Source organism: Ciconia boyciana, chromosome 1, assembly GCF_034638445.1.
Source record: "Ciconia boyciana chromosome 1, ASM3463844v1, whole genome shotgun sequence".
NCBI classification, from domain to species: Eukaryota; Metazoa; Chordata; class Aves; order Ciconiiformes; family Ciconiidae; genus Ciconia; species Ciconia boyciana.
Window position 1 is genome coordinate 174,198,001 of NC_132934.1, and position 21,313 is coordinate 174,219,313.

A 21,313-nucleotide genomic window follows, 5' to 3' on the forward strand; every position below is an offset into this window, starting at 1 on the left:
GAAAGGAAGAGAGCATCAGCCCTCCAGAAAAACAGCAGTTCACCTGCATAATTTCTTCTGGAGAATATGGCAGTAGATGAACCTAGCTATGTCCAGTAAAAAATAAATGTGTCTTACAAAGTTCAGTGTCAGGACTGAGGGATTCACCTTTCTATCTTGCTGTTGTTCAGCAGCTGTTACTTCTGGCACTTTCTGTTTTGAGGTCTTGTTTTATTACATTATTCTTTCATTTGCCATGCATATGCATCACTTCAGGCCTCCTTAAACATTATTATTCTAGTTTAAAGTACGCTTCCTGGCATGCTCTAAACCTGTATTTCACCCCCAAGTGCTTTTATTTTAATGCTAATAACAAATCTGCTCTTGCATGACTGTGCTACCAATGCTAATACAAATTAAGAACTGGTCAGTACTTGTAACTCAAGTGGAGTCTTGAGCTACCAACTGAAGGTCCAGGCTCCCTTAAGTCGAGTCTGCTGTTTAACTACAATTTGTATTGCTCTTGGTAGAGAAAAAAGGCAAGTGCAAATATAGAATGGGACAGTATAATCAAACAAAGATATATTAACAGTTTTATAATAAATACAGATCAAAGAGAGTCTTAAAGCAGTGGTATAGAAAGCAAAATTTGCAGACTCTTTGAGTCTTCTCCGGCTTTGTGGGTGTACTGAGCTGAATAGAAGTGACACTTCAACTTTACCTACTGGGCTTCTGGGTTGCGTGTACGTGCTGATAATAGTCAAACAAAATGGTCCTAAGCAGGGACAGCCTTTGTTCTGCTGACTTTAAAGCGTGGTGGAGACCAGCAAGACCACGGCAGACCTTCAAGGCCTAGCTTTCCTTCAGTAAAATAACTGTGTACAGGAAATAGTATTAGGTAATGCTGTGTTTTGGGCTTTGGAGGTGGAGTTTTTCACTCCACCTCTTTACTTTCACTTGGAGCAAAGCTTTTGTTATTCTGCATGCTTAAATAACTCAAAACAGGAACTAACAATACTGTGGGGGTTTTGTTGCCTTTTTTTTTTAATGCAAAACATCTACTTTAGAGAAGTTGGGTTTTTTTTCTATGTTCAATAGAAATGAAACATTAATTTTTTCAAGACTAAGGATTTGGTTGCATAAACCTCATCAATACTTCTTTTAAGAGGTCAGTGCTAGCCACAGGGCTTCTCTGTTGTGGATTTATAGGGCAGTGATTTACTGCGTATTGTGAAACTGCAGCTTAGGAATGTTTGTTCTTCTCAGCTTTACAAATGAAGAAAAGGAGATGTTCTCTTCAGCTTGCATTCTGGATTCTTTTAGTTTGGTCTAATAAAGGTATTTTTATTCTATAGCTTAAGTACCGTTCATCTGCTGCATTCAGTTCATTGTCCGCACTCCATATAATCGTCAAAGCAGCAAATATAATTGATGATAAACCCCTGTGTGCGCTGTCTAAGTTCAGGTGTCAGACAGCTGTGGAAGTTTCTTGTTGCAGCCTGACTGACCTTGAGGGGACCCAGAACAACAAAAAACTTTGCTGTTTTGGCATGACAAGTCTGACCACCCTCTTCAAGAAATGTGATGGAGGTAGTATTAATTGAGGAATGTGTTGTGCTATTTATGCTTCAGTGGTGCAAGTGTCACATCTGTCTCCCCCACAAATGTTCTCCTGTGGAGGCTGAGAAATCAGACAGCAGTAGACTTGTTCAGGCACTGTCAGCAGTGAGGGAACTGGCATCTCACTGAACCACCTTAAGTAAATACGGTTTCCTTGCAAAACAGAGGGCAACACTTCACTGTTCCATAGATCAACATATGTGTATACAACTGTTCTTTTGCATTTTATGCTTTTGAAGACTTAGCGTGTCACAGGAAAATGGGTTCAATTAAGTCAGGATTAGTGTGGACTATGGTAAGCTAATGCCATTTGTGCCATCATAGACGCCCTCTGCACCTTTGTTAAGTTTTGTTTAAGTAGCACAAATGTAACTTTTGGAATTTTGTTTTTAAAAACTACAGTGTGTAGTGACAATATGTTCAGTCTGTCACGTAGTGCATTACCAATTTTGTCTAGAGTGTTTTCTGTAGTGACAAGCAAGTTGTTTTGCCTCCTCCCCTCTTTTACAATATAGGTGTTTTCTTTGGAGATGGATCCAAGCAACCGATTTCTGCTTTCTGTTGTATTTGAACTTGAGGGATTAGGCTTTCTTTTGGAGAAAATCCACTATTACCATAGTCAGATGATAAAAACATTGGCAAAAGCTTTAACAATAGTGAGTCATGTTCCATGAATTGAGACTGGGAATATAGTGCTTCTTAGGAAGCAGCTCTCTGATCTTCCCAGTGCTGTTTTTAGCAAGGCAATGTTCTCTGTCAAGCAGTTAGACTAGGATCCTGAAAGAAAACATCAGTAGTAATGTGTAGTAAGTCTTGAAACTTCTGGTACGTAACTCAGTCTCAAAGAATTTATTTAAGAGTTTTGTTGGAATTCTGCATGTCACCACTCATTCCTTGCTCTTTTTGGTGTAGTCCAAACTTGTATTACCGGAAAACGAAGATCTGTTGCTACTTTGATGCTACTCCAGTCCCATGTTTTACTGTGGGCTCATTACATCAAGTTTTTACTGCAGAGGTAATTCCAAATACAACTTAGGACTCCCTCATTTGCTTCCCTGAAAATCCAGTTTTCCTAATGGAGGAAATTCAGGTCCAGGTCTATTGCTGTATAACTTTTGTTTTAATTGTGTAAAGAGCTTTATGTAACTTTTAAATACAAAAAAGCAATTTAAAAGATAACTATTGTAGTTGTAAAATAGATCATTAGGAGTATGCATTTATAGTTTCTCCAATTTTTATGTTGGCAAGTGTGGGAGTCTGGTAACTATTTTTAGGATCACTTCGGAAACTAAACCTGTTTATAAAATAGTCCACTAATGCTGTTTTTAAACTCTTTTAGGGTATAAAACATGTTGATCACTTTGGCTTCATTTGCCGGGAATCTGTTGAACCTGGGTTAAGCCAGTATGTTTGCTATGTGTTCCAGTGTGCAAGTGAGTCTCTGGTGAGTATTTATTAATGATCCTAACCTTTCCATCGAGGGATGTCTGAGGCATTTCCTAAACCATGGGAGTTTCTGTTATTCTGCTGTGTCAGCTGAGCCTCAGTGGTCACATCTTCTCAAGTATGAGACCTCAGTTGTGAATATGAAAATATGCAATAGGAAATGCATACATTCTGTTCATATATAGCCATATCCTAGTACTCTGCATATATCAATAACAAATAGAAAAAATCCAGATGGATGAGTTCACACATGCAGACTGTGAGCTTATTTGGGCTCTATATTTGATTGCAACTCTTGCATTTCTAATTGTTAAAACACTTGGTTCCCCATTAAACCTGTAATTACATGTATTGAATCAGTAACAAAGCTGATGATAAAACCTGAACATACTTTTCAGGGTAGGGTTTAAACTACTGGCCTGATCCTGCATGTGTCTTTAGCCTCCATGTAGCTTTAGCGTTTTCCCTGTAGTCTGTTTTGTTCTTCAGGAGAAGAAAATAGCACCTCATCAGAGAAGAAGAAAACCATAATATGTGTGGATGTGTGTAACTGTAAAAAAGTCCATTGGACATTTGATAAAGTATGTGTCAATCAATTGAAGTTCCAGGTGCCAGTGATTTAACTGATACAGGTAGCTTAATAATGTGAGACACATACAGGAAATAATTTTGGCTACTACATTTTTATTTTAAAGCTCTGACACTTTAAAAGAAGTTGGCTTATGTTCTGAAACGTTTGTTCCTGATGGCTGTGCTAAGAGCTGCTAACTCTTTTTCAGCTAAACTTAAAAATCTAGCTAGCTGAAAATGTAATTTGTTAATCCATTGACTAGCTTGAGAGTGAATAGATTTACATCTATAAAACTTCAAACAGCTAACAGTCCTAGCTGAGGCTGCACTTCTGTCAAAATGGGAGCTTGTTATGAAATCAGCTCTATCTTCGTATTAACATGAAAATGTTACATCTGACCTACTGATAAATCTGACCATGCATAATTCAAAGACTTAAAATGTGGTGTATAAAGAGACCACGTATTTATGAACCTCTTTACGTGTTCTAGTACTGATATGTGTGGGTATGCCCACATTGCAATATAAAATGTACATTCCTGAGCTACTTTCAGATGCAATCACTTGGACCTCAGTGACAGTTTGGCTGTGGCAGGGCAGAGCTGTAAACCTAATGCTTTCTGAATTCTGTGCTGCCAGGCAGGCTATGTTGGTATTCTTGCGTATATTTGCTCTAAACCTGGCTACAGTCTGTGCTACAGTTCTCATGATTTTAGTGTAGTTGTAATCCATATGCTTAGCACTGTTCTGTGGATCTTCCATTTGAGAGGCATTGTTGCCAACTTTTAAAAATTATCAGTCTGTATTGCAAGACGGATATTCACTGTTCAATGCCCTGCTTTATTGCTAAGAAGAGGGAGCACCCAGGAGTTACTGGTAGTACTTGAAACTGTGGGGTTGGAAAAAAAAACAACAAACAACCAACCCTAAAGTATTGGGACACAAACTAATTCAAATTTCCACATTCAGGTGCCCTTCTCCCCCCCCCAAAAGTGACAGACCCTCAAAAAAGTCTGTATGATTTCAGTGTTAGAGTGCATGATTTTGGTCTCAAATATTTCAGCTTTCTTCTTCCTGCTTATAGAAAAAGCAACAGGTAAGAGCAAGGACCTGATTCTGAAGTAGAATACTGGTTTCTTTCCTAAGATTGCTGTCAAGCTGTTGTCTCCTTTCCATGCTAATGCAAAGACTCAAGTAAACAGCTTTAAATAAGCATTTTATTCCCCTCAAATACAGACAGGGGAACTCCAGGTGCTTTGTATATAAGGTCTGGGAGTGTATTTGAATGAGTGCGAAGAAATGCTGTCACCTCGACCTTTCTTACACAAAAGTTGAGCTTTTCCAGTGCTGGTGTGTGGGAACATAGCACTGCTGTATTTGTGGTAGTAGCAGAGGAAAGATCAGGGCAGGCTGCAAGGCAGGCCGGCAGTACTTAAAGGTAAGCTGATGGTTGTAATGAAGCTGGTAGCCAGTCTAGTAGCCTGGAGAAAAGTGAATTGCTGTAGGAAGCTCCTGTCTGCCAGCAGTATGGGTCTGTGGGGTTTTGTTCTAAAACGGTACAGCAGTGGGAGGAAAATCGTTGAGAGGGAGCATGTACAGTTTACAGGAGAAACTTGGAACTAAAGAAAAAGAAATTAATGCTTTTTATTTAGCCAGCATATATTCAAGCCAAAAATTCCCACTTGCGGCTTCTTAAAACAGCGGCTGCCTGCCCAGAAAGCTTGAGTAGCTGCAGTTAGAGATTCAAAATTATACTCTCTGAAGTAACAACAACTTGAAGATGGTGAGCATCCACAGAAAAGGCAGAAAAGCTGGGAATACAACCTTGATCTCTTTAGAAGACAGCAAACGGGTTTTTTTGATTGTAAAGCACCTGTCTGTGATGTGATTTATAAATCTAATTTGATGTATATGGCATGCATTTTTGTTTATATACTGTCTTTTTCCTCCTTCCCCTTTAGGTTGATGAGGTAATGCTTACCCTGAAACAAGCCTTTAGCACTGCTGCAGCTCTGCAAAATGCCAAGACGCAGATTAAACTGTGCGAGGCCTGCCCTATGCATTCATTGCACAAACTTTGTGAAAGAATTGAAGGTAGCAACTGAGTTTATTTTCTAATTGGTTTTTCGGATTATTCCAGAAGAATTTTACTGTATCTGTTAATTTTAATTATTCCAGCCATGCGCTTTCAACTTAAACAATGTAAAAACAGAGGGAAAAGTATCCCAATAAACAATTCTTACCATCACTTTTGCACTCCTTGTAATCATGTATAGGTGATAGCAGTAATGATATTGCAACTGAATATAGTATAGCTTGTGTTATAAATACATGGTCTTTCATTGTTGTACCTCTCTTAAATGTGAAGCAGAGCAGAAAACCCCAACAGTTCCTCTTCTGCTTTTTTTTCTGAAGATGCATTCTTTCAAAATGGATCATAAAAAGGCAGTTGTGATCAAAAAGGGTCTTGATTTCTCGTGTGTTCGTTCTTTACTGTGTGGGGTTATTTTTTCCTTCTTTGTGTTTATTCTCTTACACACTTCAAAACCTAGTTCTATTATGGGAAATAAATTATTAAGTTAAGAGGTTAATATCTAATAAAGAAAGTTAAGGCAACTACCTGGCTTCAAATATGAATACACAAACCTTTTGTTTTTTCTCTGGAAGTGAGGTATGCCAGAACACAGGCAAAAAATCTTACAAGATAGAATTTTTTTAAAAAAGTTACTAGCAGGATCCTATTTTTATAGTCACTCCACTATGTCTCCTTGCAAAGTGTTCTATGCAAAAAAAGCAAATATGTTACACTAGTCTTGCATCTTCTGATCTGGCGATGATGGTGCTTGTAACTGCCAGTTCTCCCATTCATTGAAAGTCACTATTGCTACTTACCTCCCTCTGGTGGATGAAAAGCTTATAAAATCTTAGTGGAGTGAAATTCTGTTAGGTTGTGACTGGTATTTTCCAGGATTACAACAAATATTCAGAAGTGATGAAGCTTAACTGGGAAAGTCTTCTGTCAATGAAAAACTATAGAGGCTGCTGCATAAGGCAGTGTAAGTATCTTGAATACAGATACTTGCAAGCATGGGATAAGTATCAAAATAAAATCTCTTCTAGGGTAATAACTCAAGTACCATAATAGTAGTTTAATAAACTTTGTACTTGGTGACTGAAAGATTTATTTTAGTGTCCCTTTCTTTTTATCTGTCTGCTTTGTTTAGAGTCTAGAAGTTTATCATAATCAAACCCAGGACTTCATGACTTTGGAAAATCTTGATCTGTCTGATTACAGTTCTCGAAGAATGATATCTACCTTGGGTGGAAAAAACATATATCTTCATCTGATTCGGGGGTTTGTTTTCCCCACAGTTTTTGTAGCTTCCTAGAACAAGCTCTTTGAGCAAATGTGTGCTTTATCGAACACCAGAAATTCTCTCCTTTATTCTTACGTCTTTTATGCTGCTCTTGCTTTTAAAAGTGTCTTCAGTTCCCTGGTATGACCTAAACCCTACCCTACCCTTTCCTTGTGTAGAAATGCATCTAAACTTTTCAGTTAAAAGCATCTGAAAACTTACGAGTATCTTGTGCATTGAGTATCTTTCCAGTTATATCCCTGATCTGTTCCTCTCTTCCTCCTCTCCCATACAGTTGTCAGGCTTCCATCTTAGTGATCTCTTGGTACTAAGACAGAAGATATCAGTGGGGTAGGGAGCACAACCTTTTACACAGGAGCCAGCCACTTAGCTGCTGCTAGTTCTGTTTTTACTGCTAAAGAAAGGACACAAAACCATGTGGTTTAGCAAAACCGAAGTATTTTGTATCATGAATACTGCAGATATACAAGTGTAACGTATGACAGTTGTATAAACTCAAATGCAGGCTTATATCCTACTATCATTTTTTCAAAAGTTTTTTGAGAGATCATTTGAGAATCTGGAAGCTTTAATGTTCCTTTCTTTTCCCAGGACTCTATCCACCAAGAGCCAAACTTGTAATTCAGAGACATCTCTCGTCACTAACTGATAATGAGCAAGCAGACATTTTTGAACGTGTTCAGGTAATATGTCAGATACTGTTGTCTCAAATTTGAAAAAGACCATGATAAAATGGACTAGACATTTTTTCTTTTGATTATGTTTGTTTTGTTACGTAGTTGATCTAGAATTTATTATTGTTCCACCAAACATCATACTGAAATAGCATGCTCCAACCTAACTTCATGCGTGATAACACTGCTATTGGAAAAGTTTTGGTTCCCAAATCTGCTGAGATGTTCTGTGTTCATAACCAGAGTATTTTTTTTCTGAGCTTATTTCTTCATCTGTAAATGCATTTCCCTGCTTGAAAGGGATGTAGGAATGAGTTGAGAGCAGGTGAGATATGCAGGTATCAGAGAGGTGGTTGGTATTTGCAGAAGCTCTCTTTTGACTTATTCTGAGTCAAGAGGTGTAAGCAAGTGTACTCAAGCAGATGAACTATACAGTAATTTAGGCTTCCAAAGACTGTGCTCCTCTCTAGCTGCCTGAAGAAGGGAATGCCTGTTCGGTTTTCGTGGGTTCCTTATTCCATTTACAATGGCAGACAACCTTATGAAACAAAATGTGCGGGCCTAAGGCTCCCTCCTCTCCACAGCCTGTAACATTCTCCATATGGAAAGCTTTGATCTGTTTTGCTCAGGTGCATGAAGGCACACAAGCAGTAGTGCAATTTGACACACTAATAGTGCATTCTGGCATCTGGTGTGTCAATATATTAACTTCAAAGAATACATACATATGGAAGGGAAAATCAGCAAATCATGACTTGAAAGAAAACTTTCTTTTCTTTGCTGTTACTGCCAGAAAATGAAGCCTGACAATGACCAGGAAGAAAATGAACTTGTGATCTTACATCTACGCCAACTCTGTGAAACTAAGCAGAAAACGCACATTCACATTGGTGAAGCACCATCGGTAAAGCTTATTTTTGTATTATTCCTCTCCCTCCTCCCACCCTATTAAAATGCAACCTTGAATACTAGCAGGGCCACTGCTAGAGTTCATCAGGGGTAGCTGAAGCTGGGTATTGCAATTAAGAGAGGACTGTGAAAGAGAATTAATTTGATTTGATTTACAGTGGCATGCTTGGGCTTTTTTTAAGTCTGGGGGGCAGGAAGGGAGGGAAGAAAGACAACTAAATGTTTTTAGGTCTGGATTTCCTTACAGTGTGAGGATACCTCTTCTGTGCTTTTCCTTCCTCCCTGATCCCCACTCCCAAACAGTCATTTCTAGGGGAAATAGGGATGGAGAGGGCATTGGTTTCAGTTTAAACTACAAACTTATCTAGCAAAGGAAATGGGTAACAGTATTGTTAAGTTGATGCGCTTTTACAAAATAGTCTTTAGGGATGAAATGTGCCTTTAACTGTGTTTTTTTGTGGGTTTATTTTGGGGGTGTGTGTTTTGGTTTGTGGTTTTTTGTTGGTGTTTTTGTTTTAAATAAAGGCCAAGGGCATGTTGTTTATTATGTAACTTGGTTCAGCTCTAGTCTTTGGAGGTCTGCAATTGCAAAAAGAATTGCCAAAGCTGAATTGTGTCCTTGCTCATTTCAACAGACCATTTCTAACAGTGCGATTCCAGAAAGCGCCACCAGTGGTGGCAGGTTTAAACTTGACATTCTGAAAAACAAGGCCAAGAAATCCTTGACTAGCTCTCTGGAAAATATCTTCTCAAGGGTAAGATTAACAACTCATTGTCAGCAGCTCTCCCAGATATCCTTGACAGTAAAGACTGATCAGATTTTTTGTTTGGTTGGTTGGTTGGTTTTGGCCTCAGTCTGTTAAATCCTTAATGAAGCAATATCTCTATTGTGAAATCTGAGGATTATAGCTGGGTTGATTGTGACTTAACTGTGCTAGGAAATTTATGGTAAGGCCATACATACAGAAGGAAAAAAGGCAACTTTTTCTGAATAATGAACATTCATTGTAGGTGGCAAGTAAGTTAGCTGAGCATTATCAGATGTGTTGCTTCAGAATAAAAAAAATTAAGCAGGATGGTTGCATGATGCCATAAAGAGACGTTACCTTTTTTTGAAAGTATGACTAAATGTGCCTGCATAAACTGGAAATCTTTCTCTTCTGAGAAGTAATGCCTTACCTCTCATAGCTAAAATTACTCATATTGGTCACTAAGAATCTTTAGAAAGTAGTAACAAAGTTGTCCTTTTGCAGGGAAAAAGAAAAGCAATAGATTTAAAAAAAAAAGTGAGTTGTTCTTCGTTTCAGTGTTGCTAGCCAGGTATGATACGGAATTACAGATAATTGCTGGAACTCTCTTATATGAATAGCCTTTTAAAGAAGAAGTCTGAATTGCAAGTTTTGCTTAGTGTCCCCTGCTCAGTAGGGAGAGTCCTGAAAACAGAGAAGAGGCATATAGAGGAGTAACTGAAGAAGGCTGGGTGCCTGGGATCCAGTTTGTCATTACAGAGAAAGTATGATGAGCTGTGCATACTGGATGGCGAGGTCTAAATATAATGTGGAGCAGTGAAATTAAGTTCATTCTGCTAGTAGTTTTAAAAGTACCATGCTAAATCAAGGCCTAAGTTGCACTTGTCCTGCAGCTTATATGGGTATGTCATAAAGTAACCTGCAAACGCAGGATGCCACAGATGTTCCCTATAAAGGAGGCAAAAAATTATTTGCCAGGGAGAATCCTTCGAACTCTTTGTACTTAAGATTAGATGTGAATTTGACCTAGGACTGAAGCTAGCAGTAAAACTCTCCTGGTCAAATCTGGCCTATGTTATGTAGCAAGTTTTACGCACTAGGGACTTGGTCTGAAAAGAGAGAGAGCACGCACAAACGAGAGTGATGAGTCAGAAGATCTGGATAATTTCAGCAGTCTGGAATATCAACAAATGGTGACAGCTACAGTCATGCCTGTGCTGAGTCTATGATTTCTCTTCCACATCTAAAGGACATGTGACTGGAAAGTGATCTAGCTCTGATGGTGGGTCACTAACCCTGCGGTGGTTGTGGAACAGTCATACATCACTGGGAATAACACAGTAAAGCAGCCCTGCCATATACGGGCATACTAGCACTCTGATCATGTCAAGGAAAAATCATTTAGATGAAATGCACTGCTTAAGTTGAAGAGTCTCTGAAGGGAAACTGCTTATACATTGTTGTTTTTGATATAGTATGTTCCTTCTCACCAGGGCCACTGTGACATGCTGCATGTTATAGTACAAGGATCTACACAGTCCATGACTGAGTTCAAGAGAAGTGGACACCCGGGTCTGGATTAGGGCCATTTTAAGTTCGCTATTTATGAAGCGGACTTGCTGTTGTGAGGAAGGTTGTCTCATGTTTAACTTGAAACTGCAAGAGATCAGGAACAGCAGTATGTTGTAGTGAATCGTGATACACATAGGGGTTCATCCTTGCAGATCCATTTAAAGGTTACAGAATGCAAGACGGAGAAAAATAATTTACAGTGCAGCTCAACCACTAGGTATGGTTAAAGCAAGTATATATGATGACTGTCTCTGTGCATGTATACTCTGTGTTATGTGCATACATGTGTTATACAATGACTGTTTCAATAGTTCTTATTCTTCATCAGGCTATTACAACAAGCCTAACCGACCATGGCTAATTCCTAAAGATATTTAGGCACCAAGTACCAATTGGTGTGGTGGGTTTTCCCCTCCTTAAGCCAGCTGCAAATCACATGGTACTGATGTAATGGGATGCTAATTATTGCATGACTTACCATCTTTATTTTAAAGTATATTTAGTAACAAAGAGACCAGGAAAGAATTTTTTTTTTTTTTAATTGGCATTCAGCATCTTTTTGTAGATAAAAAGATTTAAGTAAAAAGTAAAAGTCAATATATGTGGGGGAGAGACTTACGCAGCTTCAATCTTAGCAAAATTAGAAATAAGTGTGTAGTAACCAGATATCTAGGAACACTTTAAGTGGATGGCTTCTTAGCTAGATTAATAGCATCAAGTGACATTTTAAGCTACTTGAAAGAGTAGCTGCTCACTACTCACCATAGGGAAACATGCCGGGTTCTGTGCTCTGGCTTCCCTTAGTCCCAGAGGAATGTCACTTTTTCACTTGTTTGTTTTGTTGGACTGATATTTTTGTCAGGTTTGAACTGAAAACAGGCTGTGGCTTCCTAATGAGGTATCTCAGAAAAATAAATATAACCCGTTTGACCTTATGAACAGATTTCTTCCAGCCCATGCTGCACTAACCTCTTCTGTTGTTGTTTTTTCTGAACCAAAAAGCCCTTCTTACAGTGCCAAAAGTGTGTGTTTTTAAAGCTAGTGAGAAACTTCCAAGTTATCCTTTGCTCTTGTTTTATTGTGAGGGTCAGGGAGGGGATGCTTCAGGCAGAGTATTCATTGGTAATGAGCTTAAAGGGGATAATGTACTTAAAGGGCACTCTAGGTCTTGAAAATAAGCCTTACCAGGATAAAGTAGGCTAAATAAATACTGCTGATGTTGAGAAAACGTCCCCTGTAGTTGCAAGCATACCAAGAGGAGCTCTACCTATACTTTTGCTAAAGCCTAGACTATTTTTCCTCTGATAAAGTACTGAAAGCAACTTACTTCAGCAGTTGAAAGTGTCCAACAGCATACATCACCCATGTTTCATGGGAGTTAGTTAGGAGTGGAAGGTAGTCAAAAGTATTGCGGCTCTATCACCTCTTCCTGTGAAACCAGATGACTATTCACAATTTCGGCAAGGATCTGCTAACGCTAGTTTCTAGTAAATTTCCCTCAGGGTTATCTGCATTATAATTGAAAAGGCTTGTTTGTATCTGTCACTATTTGGCTGGATTTGCAGCCATAGAGCGTTTTTTCCCAGTTTTAGTGCTTTCATTACTTTCGCCGAGCTGGAATTAATTTGTCTGAAATGTCTAGATATGGAGTAAACTCTCTGTTTAGATCGTAGTATGTCACATGCATCCCTTAGCTGCAATGCATGCACAGTACTGAAGTCTGGAGCTTTTTGAACTCGGCTGTTTAAGCCAACTCAGCTATTTTGCCTCAGATGGATCAAGAAATACTCAGTTGCTTCAGACAACAGAGCTGCAGGTTTAAAACTCCTGGGAGCAAGGGGGGGGAGAAGATACAGTTTTGCCAGCTAAAGACGTCACTGTGTGTAAAATCCAGTACTTGCCTTGTGTCAAACGTGTCATGTGCCTGAACTGTCCTGTGTTCACCTGCACAGCTGTTGCCATCTTTGCTTAACCTTCAGAAAAAGAGGAAAAAGACCAGATTAAATAACTTGTCTTTTTTCTTGCAGGGAGCCAACAGAATGCGAGGCCGCCTGGGAAGCGTAGACAGCTTTGAGCGCTGCAACAGCCTTGCTTCTGACAAAGTACGTAAGGAGCTTAGTTAAAATTGGCACATTTTCATGCACGGGTATTAATGAAGCGTAAATATGGCACTCTGCTTCGATTTGAAGGAAGTAGCACAAAGCACATCAATTTACAAAACTCAAATAAGAGTTTCCACTGGGAGGCAGAGGGTGTAAGAAAGCTGGCATATATGTTGACTTGAAGCTTCAGCTTTAATCTGTGGTTTGATTGCCAGTCATTTTTTTCCACACTTCCCTTGCTTTTACAAAACGCAGGAAATTTCTAGTCAGCTTCTGCCTTGTTTCACAGAATTAATTTAAAAAGTTCATATCTCAACAAAAGGAAAAGTTCTGAAGGTGAAGGATCCTTTCTGTAAGTAACAGTTGCTTTAGGGAAGTAAGAATTTTTTACCTAAAACCAGCTGTTGGGGATGCTGTATGGGGGCGAGCGGGTGGAACTCTGTTCACTTTCTTTTTATTTCCTGTTTTTAATGTTTTACCTCATGTGAGGGTTAGTTGCTGGTTTTCCCAGGAGGTGAAGATTCTGTTATGGTTTTCCTGCTACAGTTACTCATAAACTGGCTGTGTAATAACAGTCTCTCTTCCAGGATATCGCTATGACGGTACAGGAAGTATGCTCGCGATATGTCGAGGAAACTAGCTAAAAGCAGTTTCCCTAGTCTTTTCAATTCCTGTGTTTTCCCGAAAGAGCCAGAAGTCTGGTAGCTGGAATGCCGATCTCTGTGAGAGGATGCCCGGCGTAATTAGTATGTTGTTTGCGTTGCGTATACATTTTTATTCCTTCCTCCTCTTCCTTTTTTTTTTTTTTTTTTAAGAAGGACGCTGCTGGTTTGGAGTAAATTATCAAAGGATGTCTGGTTTGGGTGATAATTAGCATACAATAGGCCATGACCAAGAACGGGGAGAGGCTTTGGTGCCCCGATGTGGCGTATGACCCGTGGGGTTAGGCGAGAGTTCTCGTAGGGTGCAGAGCGGCAGGCCTCACTCCGCCAGCACTTCCTTTCAGGACGCTTCGCCGGGCGATTCCCCGCCAGCTACTCCTCCGGCGTCCCCCGTGTCCTCGGCCTGGCAGCCGTTTCCCGAGGAAGACTCGGACTCCCCCCAGTTCAGGAGACGCGCACACACCTTCAGCCACCCCCCCTCCAGTGCCAGGCGGAGGATAACCTTCCAGAACGGGAGGTCCCAGAGCGTCCGGTCCCCGCTGCTGCGGCAGAGCTGTGTCGAGACGACAAGGTGAGTCAGGGCACGCCGCGCCATGCGCCTGCCATCTCTTGCGATTTCGGTACACGAGCCTGTTCCTTCTTACGCAAGCTGTTTCTGCACTGCTCTGGGTTTTATTTAGTTATGTATTTATTTTCAGCTTGTCTTCTCTGCCTTGGAGTAGTTTGGTGCTTCGCAGTAACTCACTAATCCCTGAATTAGTGATTCAGGGGAAGCGTCAATCCAGCAAATTGATCATCGGGCTGGATGCCAGCACCAATCTGTTTATTTATTTATTTGTCACCTCTGAGCTGAGGCTTTTTGGCAGTGTCGGTAGTCAGGCCCTTTGGAGAAGAGGTCCTCACAGCTTTTAACTGCAGAGACAATAGCCTGACGGTTTTATGCCAGGACGAAAAAGGCACTGACAGCTTCAAGTGTCAGTCGCTGTGTTAGCCAAGCTCCCAGAGAGTGTATGTCCAGAATTAAAACTGGTGAGGAGTCTCACAAAAGGACTTAAGGATTAAACACCTCCACTGAACTGTTAGGCATGCGATTTCCCCGTTTGCCTTTTTCTGGAGCTTCCCTCTGTAACTTCTTTCCCCTTCCTTTTTGGAGACTCTCCAGCTATAACATGTGGAATACTGTTCCTTCAGGAGTTCCTTCACTCAGTCAGAAGAGGTCCCCACAGTTCATTGTGGGCCTCTTTGGTTCTACTTTCTTTCTGTGCCTCCTTCCTGGCTACCTGCGGTAAGTGACCGTGCAAACTCAAAAACCTTCGCAAGATTCAGGCCCAGATGAGCTGAATTTTTTCTGTTGGAGGAGCACTTTCTCCAAACTGCTCATCTGTTTCAGTGCTTGGCTGCAATTATGCTTTTTGTGGACTCTTTCTAAAAATGGCTTTAAATAATAATTTCTCACCTGTTTGATGTCTAGATTAAAATATCGGTGTGAATGCCGCACCAGCTTGTACAGAAAGGCAAAAAAGTTTATTCTGTTTAAGAGAATAGAAGGGGGTGAAGGGTAAGAAACTAGCCTTGAAATAGCTTTGTTACATTGTGTTTCTGAAGAGATAAATAATGTGTTTTTTACTGAGATAAACTTTGATTATTTTTTTTTTCCACTGACCATGTTGTATGCAAACAGGAAACCCTGACAGTTCAAACTGAAGGACTTGCTGACTTCACTTCTTTATAATAACTTTTAAGAAGTCACTGATTAAGTGGTATCATCAGCAGATTTTCAGTCAAAACAGTTTGTAACAACCTGGTTCTAGGCTGGGATTTTTCCTTCTCTCCTTTCTTATTGAGGATTAATAAAAAATGTTAAGTAAAAGAAACTGAATTAATTTTTATGTCCCCCCAACACTTGTTACTATTATTAAGTAATGTTTAACTGTGTAGTAGGACTATCTTTCTTGATTTAAACACTTCACAACAATTTATCCAAATACATTGCATTTAAATATTCTCTACTTTCTAATGTGTTCTAGCAATACACGTTATTTACAAGAGCAAGAGGAAACTGAAGGGAAGAAACAAGGTGGTTCATGTTATTGGAAGCAGGTTTCTCAGGATACTTTCTGAATGTTTCAGAGATTCTTTTTCTGAATTTGCTCTGAGAATAAATAAGGCTAAAGAAATAAGGTGGTCTACCTGTTCTGCAATGTCATTGAAATGTTTCTTGAAAGAAATCAGCTGTAACAGCAAAATCAGTATCATCAGGGAAACTGCCCAGTAGTGCAGTTGGTACATTTTATCTTCTGGGAAACAAAGTTCTTGTAAGCCAAGATGAGGTACTTGGCCGGTATCTTTAATCTGGATGTTTGTTGTTGTATCTGAATCCATGCTGACCCATCTGCTATGTTCTCTTGTTGCCTGCACAGCCCTATTGTCGGGTTTCGGCGCGCTCTCAGTGAGAATGAATCTGCGTCACCTGGTCTCCCCTCCTCTGTTTCTGCCCCTTCTTTCCTGAAAAGCTTTTACCAGAGCTCAGGAAGGTTGCTCCAGCACTCAGAAAGTGACCTCTCCAAGAGGTGAGAGCATTGTCTCCTGCCTAGTTCTTCAGTGCCACCAACTTAACAACAGGATTCCTAGTGCAGTGCAGCACATGGGATCTCTTCCACTCTGCCTTGTGCTCCTGCATTTCTAAAGGACTTCCTAAGTACTTGATGGAAATGGACGAACAGGCTTTTGGCCAAAAAAGCCTGTTAAAAATAGAGGCTTGTCTGCTGACATCTAGTAGCTGTGACCTATTTCTGTTGCGGTGTTGCAAATCTGTTGCATTGGTTTGTCACTTGAAATGCAGTGGTTTTTAGGAGTGCCACGCCAATTTAGTGCTTTCTCTGCTGAATGCAAACCCGCATGTGTTGCTGTGATCATTGGCATGTGAAAAATAAAAGGAGAGTGTATAGTACTAACGTGAGATGCCTGTGCATGAGGAAGCAGAAATGCCAAGTTAGCTGAGTGATACTAACTGTGAGATGTTTTGAGAGAATAGGAAAATAACTTCCAATTGAAGAGAAGTGGGGAAGAAGCAAAGACAGAAGAAGGGCTTTCTGACATCAGTGTGAAAGACTGAGTATCTGAATGGAAATCACACTTCTTTTTGCTGAAAGAATAGGCCCTCCTTCAGGAGGGTGCTTGAGGAAACGGCATATGGGTTATTTTTCTGAAGTAGGCCTGTAGTGAATAAGATGGAGCCATAGTTTTGAACTTCATGATGTTTTTTTGCCAGTTGCTGGCCTTTTTATTTCTCTTCTGTCAATGGCAATTCTTTTTTTCTTCTTCAGACTGTCTTTGTTCACTGAGCTATACTTGGTATGCTTCATCTCTGACTGTGGCTCTCCCCTAATCATTCCCAACAGAAAACTGGAGTTGTAGAAGGTGCTTTTGTGACTGTTTCTCCCTGGAAAAATAACAGCAGATTGCATTCTTACCAAAACCAAGTGTTGATGAGATCTGGATTCTGGGTGTGTTTAGGACTCTAATACACGGGGATTTCAGTTGTATGAGATGGGTGTGGAAGTTTTTAGGGATGCCTAAAGAAATTTTTTCACCTTGTGGAGTGCAGTTTCATTAAACACAGATTAGTTTGTCATCTCCATTTTGGAGCAGACTGTAAGAAATTACGTAGATATACAACCTAATGTGAGAGGCAGTTGACCTAAAGGTGGCTTTAAGGTAGAGTTTGGGTTAGGCATCTCTAGGTTAGAATAAATACAAAGTATGTATCATCTCCTTAGGCACTCTGTATCCTACCTTGATTTCACTGACATTTAAAGTGTCTCTGGCCTTTAATCTGTAATTGGTGTACAGTGTGCAGCCAAAAACTGTAATGTAAACACAATTACAAAACACCTAGTGGGAAATTTCTACAGTTTAGTTCCTTCCAGCAGAATAAACTTGCGTATATATGGATTAATGTGAGACATCCTTACCAGAAGGTGACTACATAGCCTTAGTGGCAGGACCCCTGCTGCCCTCCTGCCCCATCCCCCCAATCCCACAGCTTTTAAGAAGTAAACATTAAATTGTTTAGATTCACTTTCTAGAGGGGTAATATAAACTAATCATTGCTTAATTTTAGGAGGTATTTCCAAAACCATTCTTAGAAATATTTCACAGTTTTGAAGAGGGAGTCACTTTAAGGTGACCCCACCTTTCTACCCAAGCACAAATGAATAAGGAGTAAGCAGTGTATGTTTTTGAAATTTGAGAGGAGAGGTTGACATCTCTTTCCAGTGTAGAAGTAGGCTTTTAATATTGCCTGTTCTAAACCTTGTGTCCAGCAATAGTTACTCTATAAGTGAATTGGATGCCTAGATTTTCCATTCCCTGCTATGCTGCAGTAACACTAGACTAAATAGCAGGCGAATTATTAAAGTTGAAATTAAAGAAACTGGTGAGTACATACCAGGGTGTGCAGACAAATGGCAAAAAAATAACCTGTCTCTTACAGACTACCTCTTATTTGGGTTCCAGTTCAACTTTGTTTCTGTGTTCCCTTCAGTTAGCAGACTTGGTCCAAGCTGAACCAATGCCCAGGTCAGTTTGTACAGGCAGCTGGATCCCATTAAACCTAGCTTTCTGGATTTGGGGAATGTAGGTATTGAGTATTATACTAAAACTGTACTTTAATGCCAGCTGATTCCAAGCTGAAATGTCAGATATTACTCCTTCTGCATTTGGTTATGCATGCTAGTCAAGATACTGTGTTTCATTATAATAGAGTTTGAACTGTAAGGTGGGGAGATCTTCAAATTAGGAGTAATTCCCAGAAGACCACCCTGCTTCTACTTAGGTTTTATAGTATACAGGTTTCTGATACCATTTAATGTTGAATTTGTGTGAAAACTCTTGTGAAAATGGGATCTCCTTAGCGCTAGATCTTGCTGGGAGCAACTGGGCCTGAACTGTCATGGTAAGGAAATTGCAGTAGCAAGGCTGAAGTGTTGGCATCTAGTTGGGTTCATGAACTGAATACAACAAATATAGTCAGAAAGAAATGCCAAATGAATAATGCTGATGTGGTAAGAGTGACTGAGGTAATCCAACTGTCACTTGAACTGGCCAATGGAGAATGAAATATATTCTCCAACTGATGGTGGCTGAAACTCCTTAAACGTTACCTGATTTAGCTTGCAAATGTGTGTCGTGTCATCAAGTTTATAAACGAGAGGAAGTTCAAAACTTTTACGGTGTGGTTTTTCTTGTGGATTGGTTTGTTGTTTTGTGGATTGGGGTTTTGTTTTTTTTTTCCTTTGGCTATTTTTCACAGGACCATGTTCTATGCAATAGGCTCAACATGAGGTGTTCTTAGCATTCTCTTGTGAGAGTATGTTAGGTTGGAATTGAGTGCAGTGTGTAACTGTTTAACTGTTAGGAACTCTTAATTAAAACTGCAGTGCATTTTCCTCTCTAAGAATAATCACGATTACTACACATTCATGAACTGTATCCTAGCCACATTGCACTGGAGAAAAATTCTTTATATTCTGACTTCCCATATCACGTAGTTTTGAGATTACATGTGATGTAACAGGCAGCTTTTCTTGGTGTTCTGGTGAACTTTGATGTGCAGGAACAGAGCCAGTTTCAATTGGAATTCATTTTAGAAAGAGGTTTGATTTGTAGCAGTCAAATGGGCCTATGCAAACAACACCAAGCTAGGGTCAGCTGGGGAGCCGTGTGTTAAAAAGCAACTCTGCTTATTATATATGTGTCCCTAAGTATTGCCCACTGTATAGAAGATGATTCTGATCCATGTTTGCGTCACACTTGGCATGTGGTCGCAAACTCAGAAACTGGTACTAGAGTGTTGGACATCCAGGGTACAGTGGCTCTCACCTGATTGTAGAAATCTTCATCTCAGCTAATCAATGGAGAGAAGTTGGTGTTTCTGTGGCACAGTTGCTCTCATCCTAATGTGATTGCCTTTAATATTCTGACATTTACAGAGCTGATCCTGCCTGTTTATCTACCTTCCTTCCTGAACACTAATGCAGCCAGTTGTGCCTGTTGCTAGGAACATCTTCATTTAGAAAGCATGAATCATGCCCTAAAAGTGTCTTGACCTTCATTAAAAAGGAACCCTCAGTTGACTTGCTAGGATTTAAATGGCTGTGTTGGAGATACCTAAAGCCAGGAGAAAAAAAAAATTATTCTCCAGATAAATACACTATGGTTGTTGTGGTTTAACCCCAGTCAGCAACTAAGCACCACACAGCCGCTCGCTCACCCTCTGCCCCACCCCCCTGGTGGGATGGGGAAGAGAGTTGGGGGGAAAAAAGTAAACTCCATTAAACTCCATGGGTTGAGATAAAGGCAGTTTAATAGGGCAGCAGAGGAAGAGAAAATAGTAATAATAATGATAAAAGAATGTACAAAACAAGTGATGTACAATGCAATTGCTTACCACTCACTGACCAACGCCTAGCCTGTCCCCGAGCAGCGATCGCCAACTCCCCCCAGTTTCTATACTGAGCATGACGCCATATGGTATGGAATAGCCCTTTGGCCAGTTGGGGTCAGCTGTCCTGGCTGTGCCCCCTCCCAGCTTCTTGTGCGCCCAGCAGAGCATGGGAAGCTGAAAAGTCCTTGCCCAGTGTAAGCACTGCTTAGCAACAACTAAAACATCAATGTGTTATCACATTATTCTCATACTAAATCCAAAACACAGCACTATACCAGCTACTAGGAAGAAAATTAACTCTATCCCAGCCAAAACCAGGACAATGGTGAAAGACATACCTTTTTTCCTAATGTTTGTGGGGAGGCTGAGCTTTTTGGGTTTAATTGGAATTATCACTACTGTGATGCTTTATGTGGAAGAGAGAAAACACTGATATGTTTACTATACTGTTCATTCCTTAAAGCAGAAAAGTTGGGCATCGACACAATATTAATAGGTGCCTTCAGAATGTTTTTACTGCCTTGTTGATTCATTTGTCTGGAGAGAAGTTTAGGGTGGAAATGGTCCACATAATCTTGACTTTTGACAAGTGTGTTGTGCAACATTTAATATTGAACACAAGCACACATAAGGATTAAAAAAAAAATATCCTGCCAACATAGAGGTAAACAAACAGGAATTTGACAGCATAATGTGTTTTTAAACTTTCTTTTCTGTAACTTCTGGAATTTCTGGCTTTTATTCAACAGCTATTCCTGAAAACTAGGCTATTGGAAGAATCTGTTTGGTTTTTTAATATAAAAATAAAAGCGGCACTTTTAAAAATGGGACAACCTTCGGCATAGGTTTGACTAGCCCACACTGTCTCTGCTCATTGCATTGTTATGCAACGATAATTTAAGCTGATTTATCGCCACTTGAATTTGAACAGATTGCTTTTTTAGAACAGCTTCATTTCTCATGAATAAAGTAAAATACTTCAGAATGTTCTTTAAACAAAATAGCAGAAAGCAATTATTCAGAATAAAAATGTATGACAGGAGTGAGAACCAGTAGAGAGGTGTAAACTGATCAGAACTAGTTTTTCTTCCTCCCGGAGGGGAGGAATACTTCATTTATTAGGCTTACATATAGGCTTCTGCCAGCTTAAGTCCTGGGAGCTGAAATATTAGCTGTCCTTCTGTACTTGATCTGGGGGATTTTGT

The 21,313-nt window shown here is 39.9% G+C and overlaps 1 protein-coding gene across 1 annotated transcript in view; it reads left to right on the plus strand.

The window, feature by feature from the left end:
- TBC1D4 (TBC1 domain family member 4) overlaps positions 1-21,313 on the plus strand; it is a 117,211-nt gene that overhangs the window by 71,694 nt on the left and 24,204 nt on the right. Inside the window, exons 4-11 of the mRNA XM_072850057.1 lie at positions 2,939-3,043; positions 5,577-5,709; positions 7,584-7,675; positions 8,460-8,570; positions 9,211-9,330; positions 12,924-12,998; positions 14,005-14,231; positions 16,081-16,230. Coding sequence (XP_072706158.1) covers positions 2,939-3,043; positions 5,577-5,709; positions 7,584-7,675; positions 8,460-8,570; positions 9,211-9,330; positions 12,924-12,998; positions 14,005-14,231; positions 16,081-16,230 — 1,013 coding nt within the window. The remainder of the gene's footprint in view (positions 1-2,938; positions 3,044-5,576; positions 5,710-7,583; positions 7,676-8,459; positions 8,571-9,210; positions 9,331-12,923; positions 12,999-14,004; positions 14,232-16,080; positions 16,231-21,313) is intronic.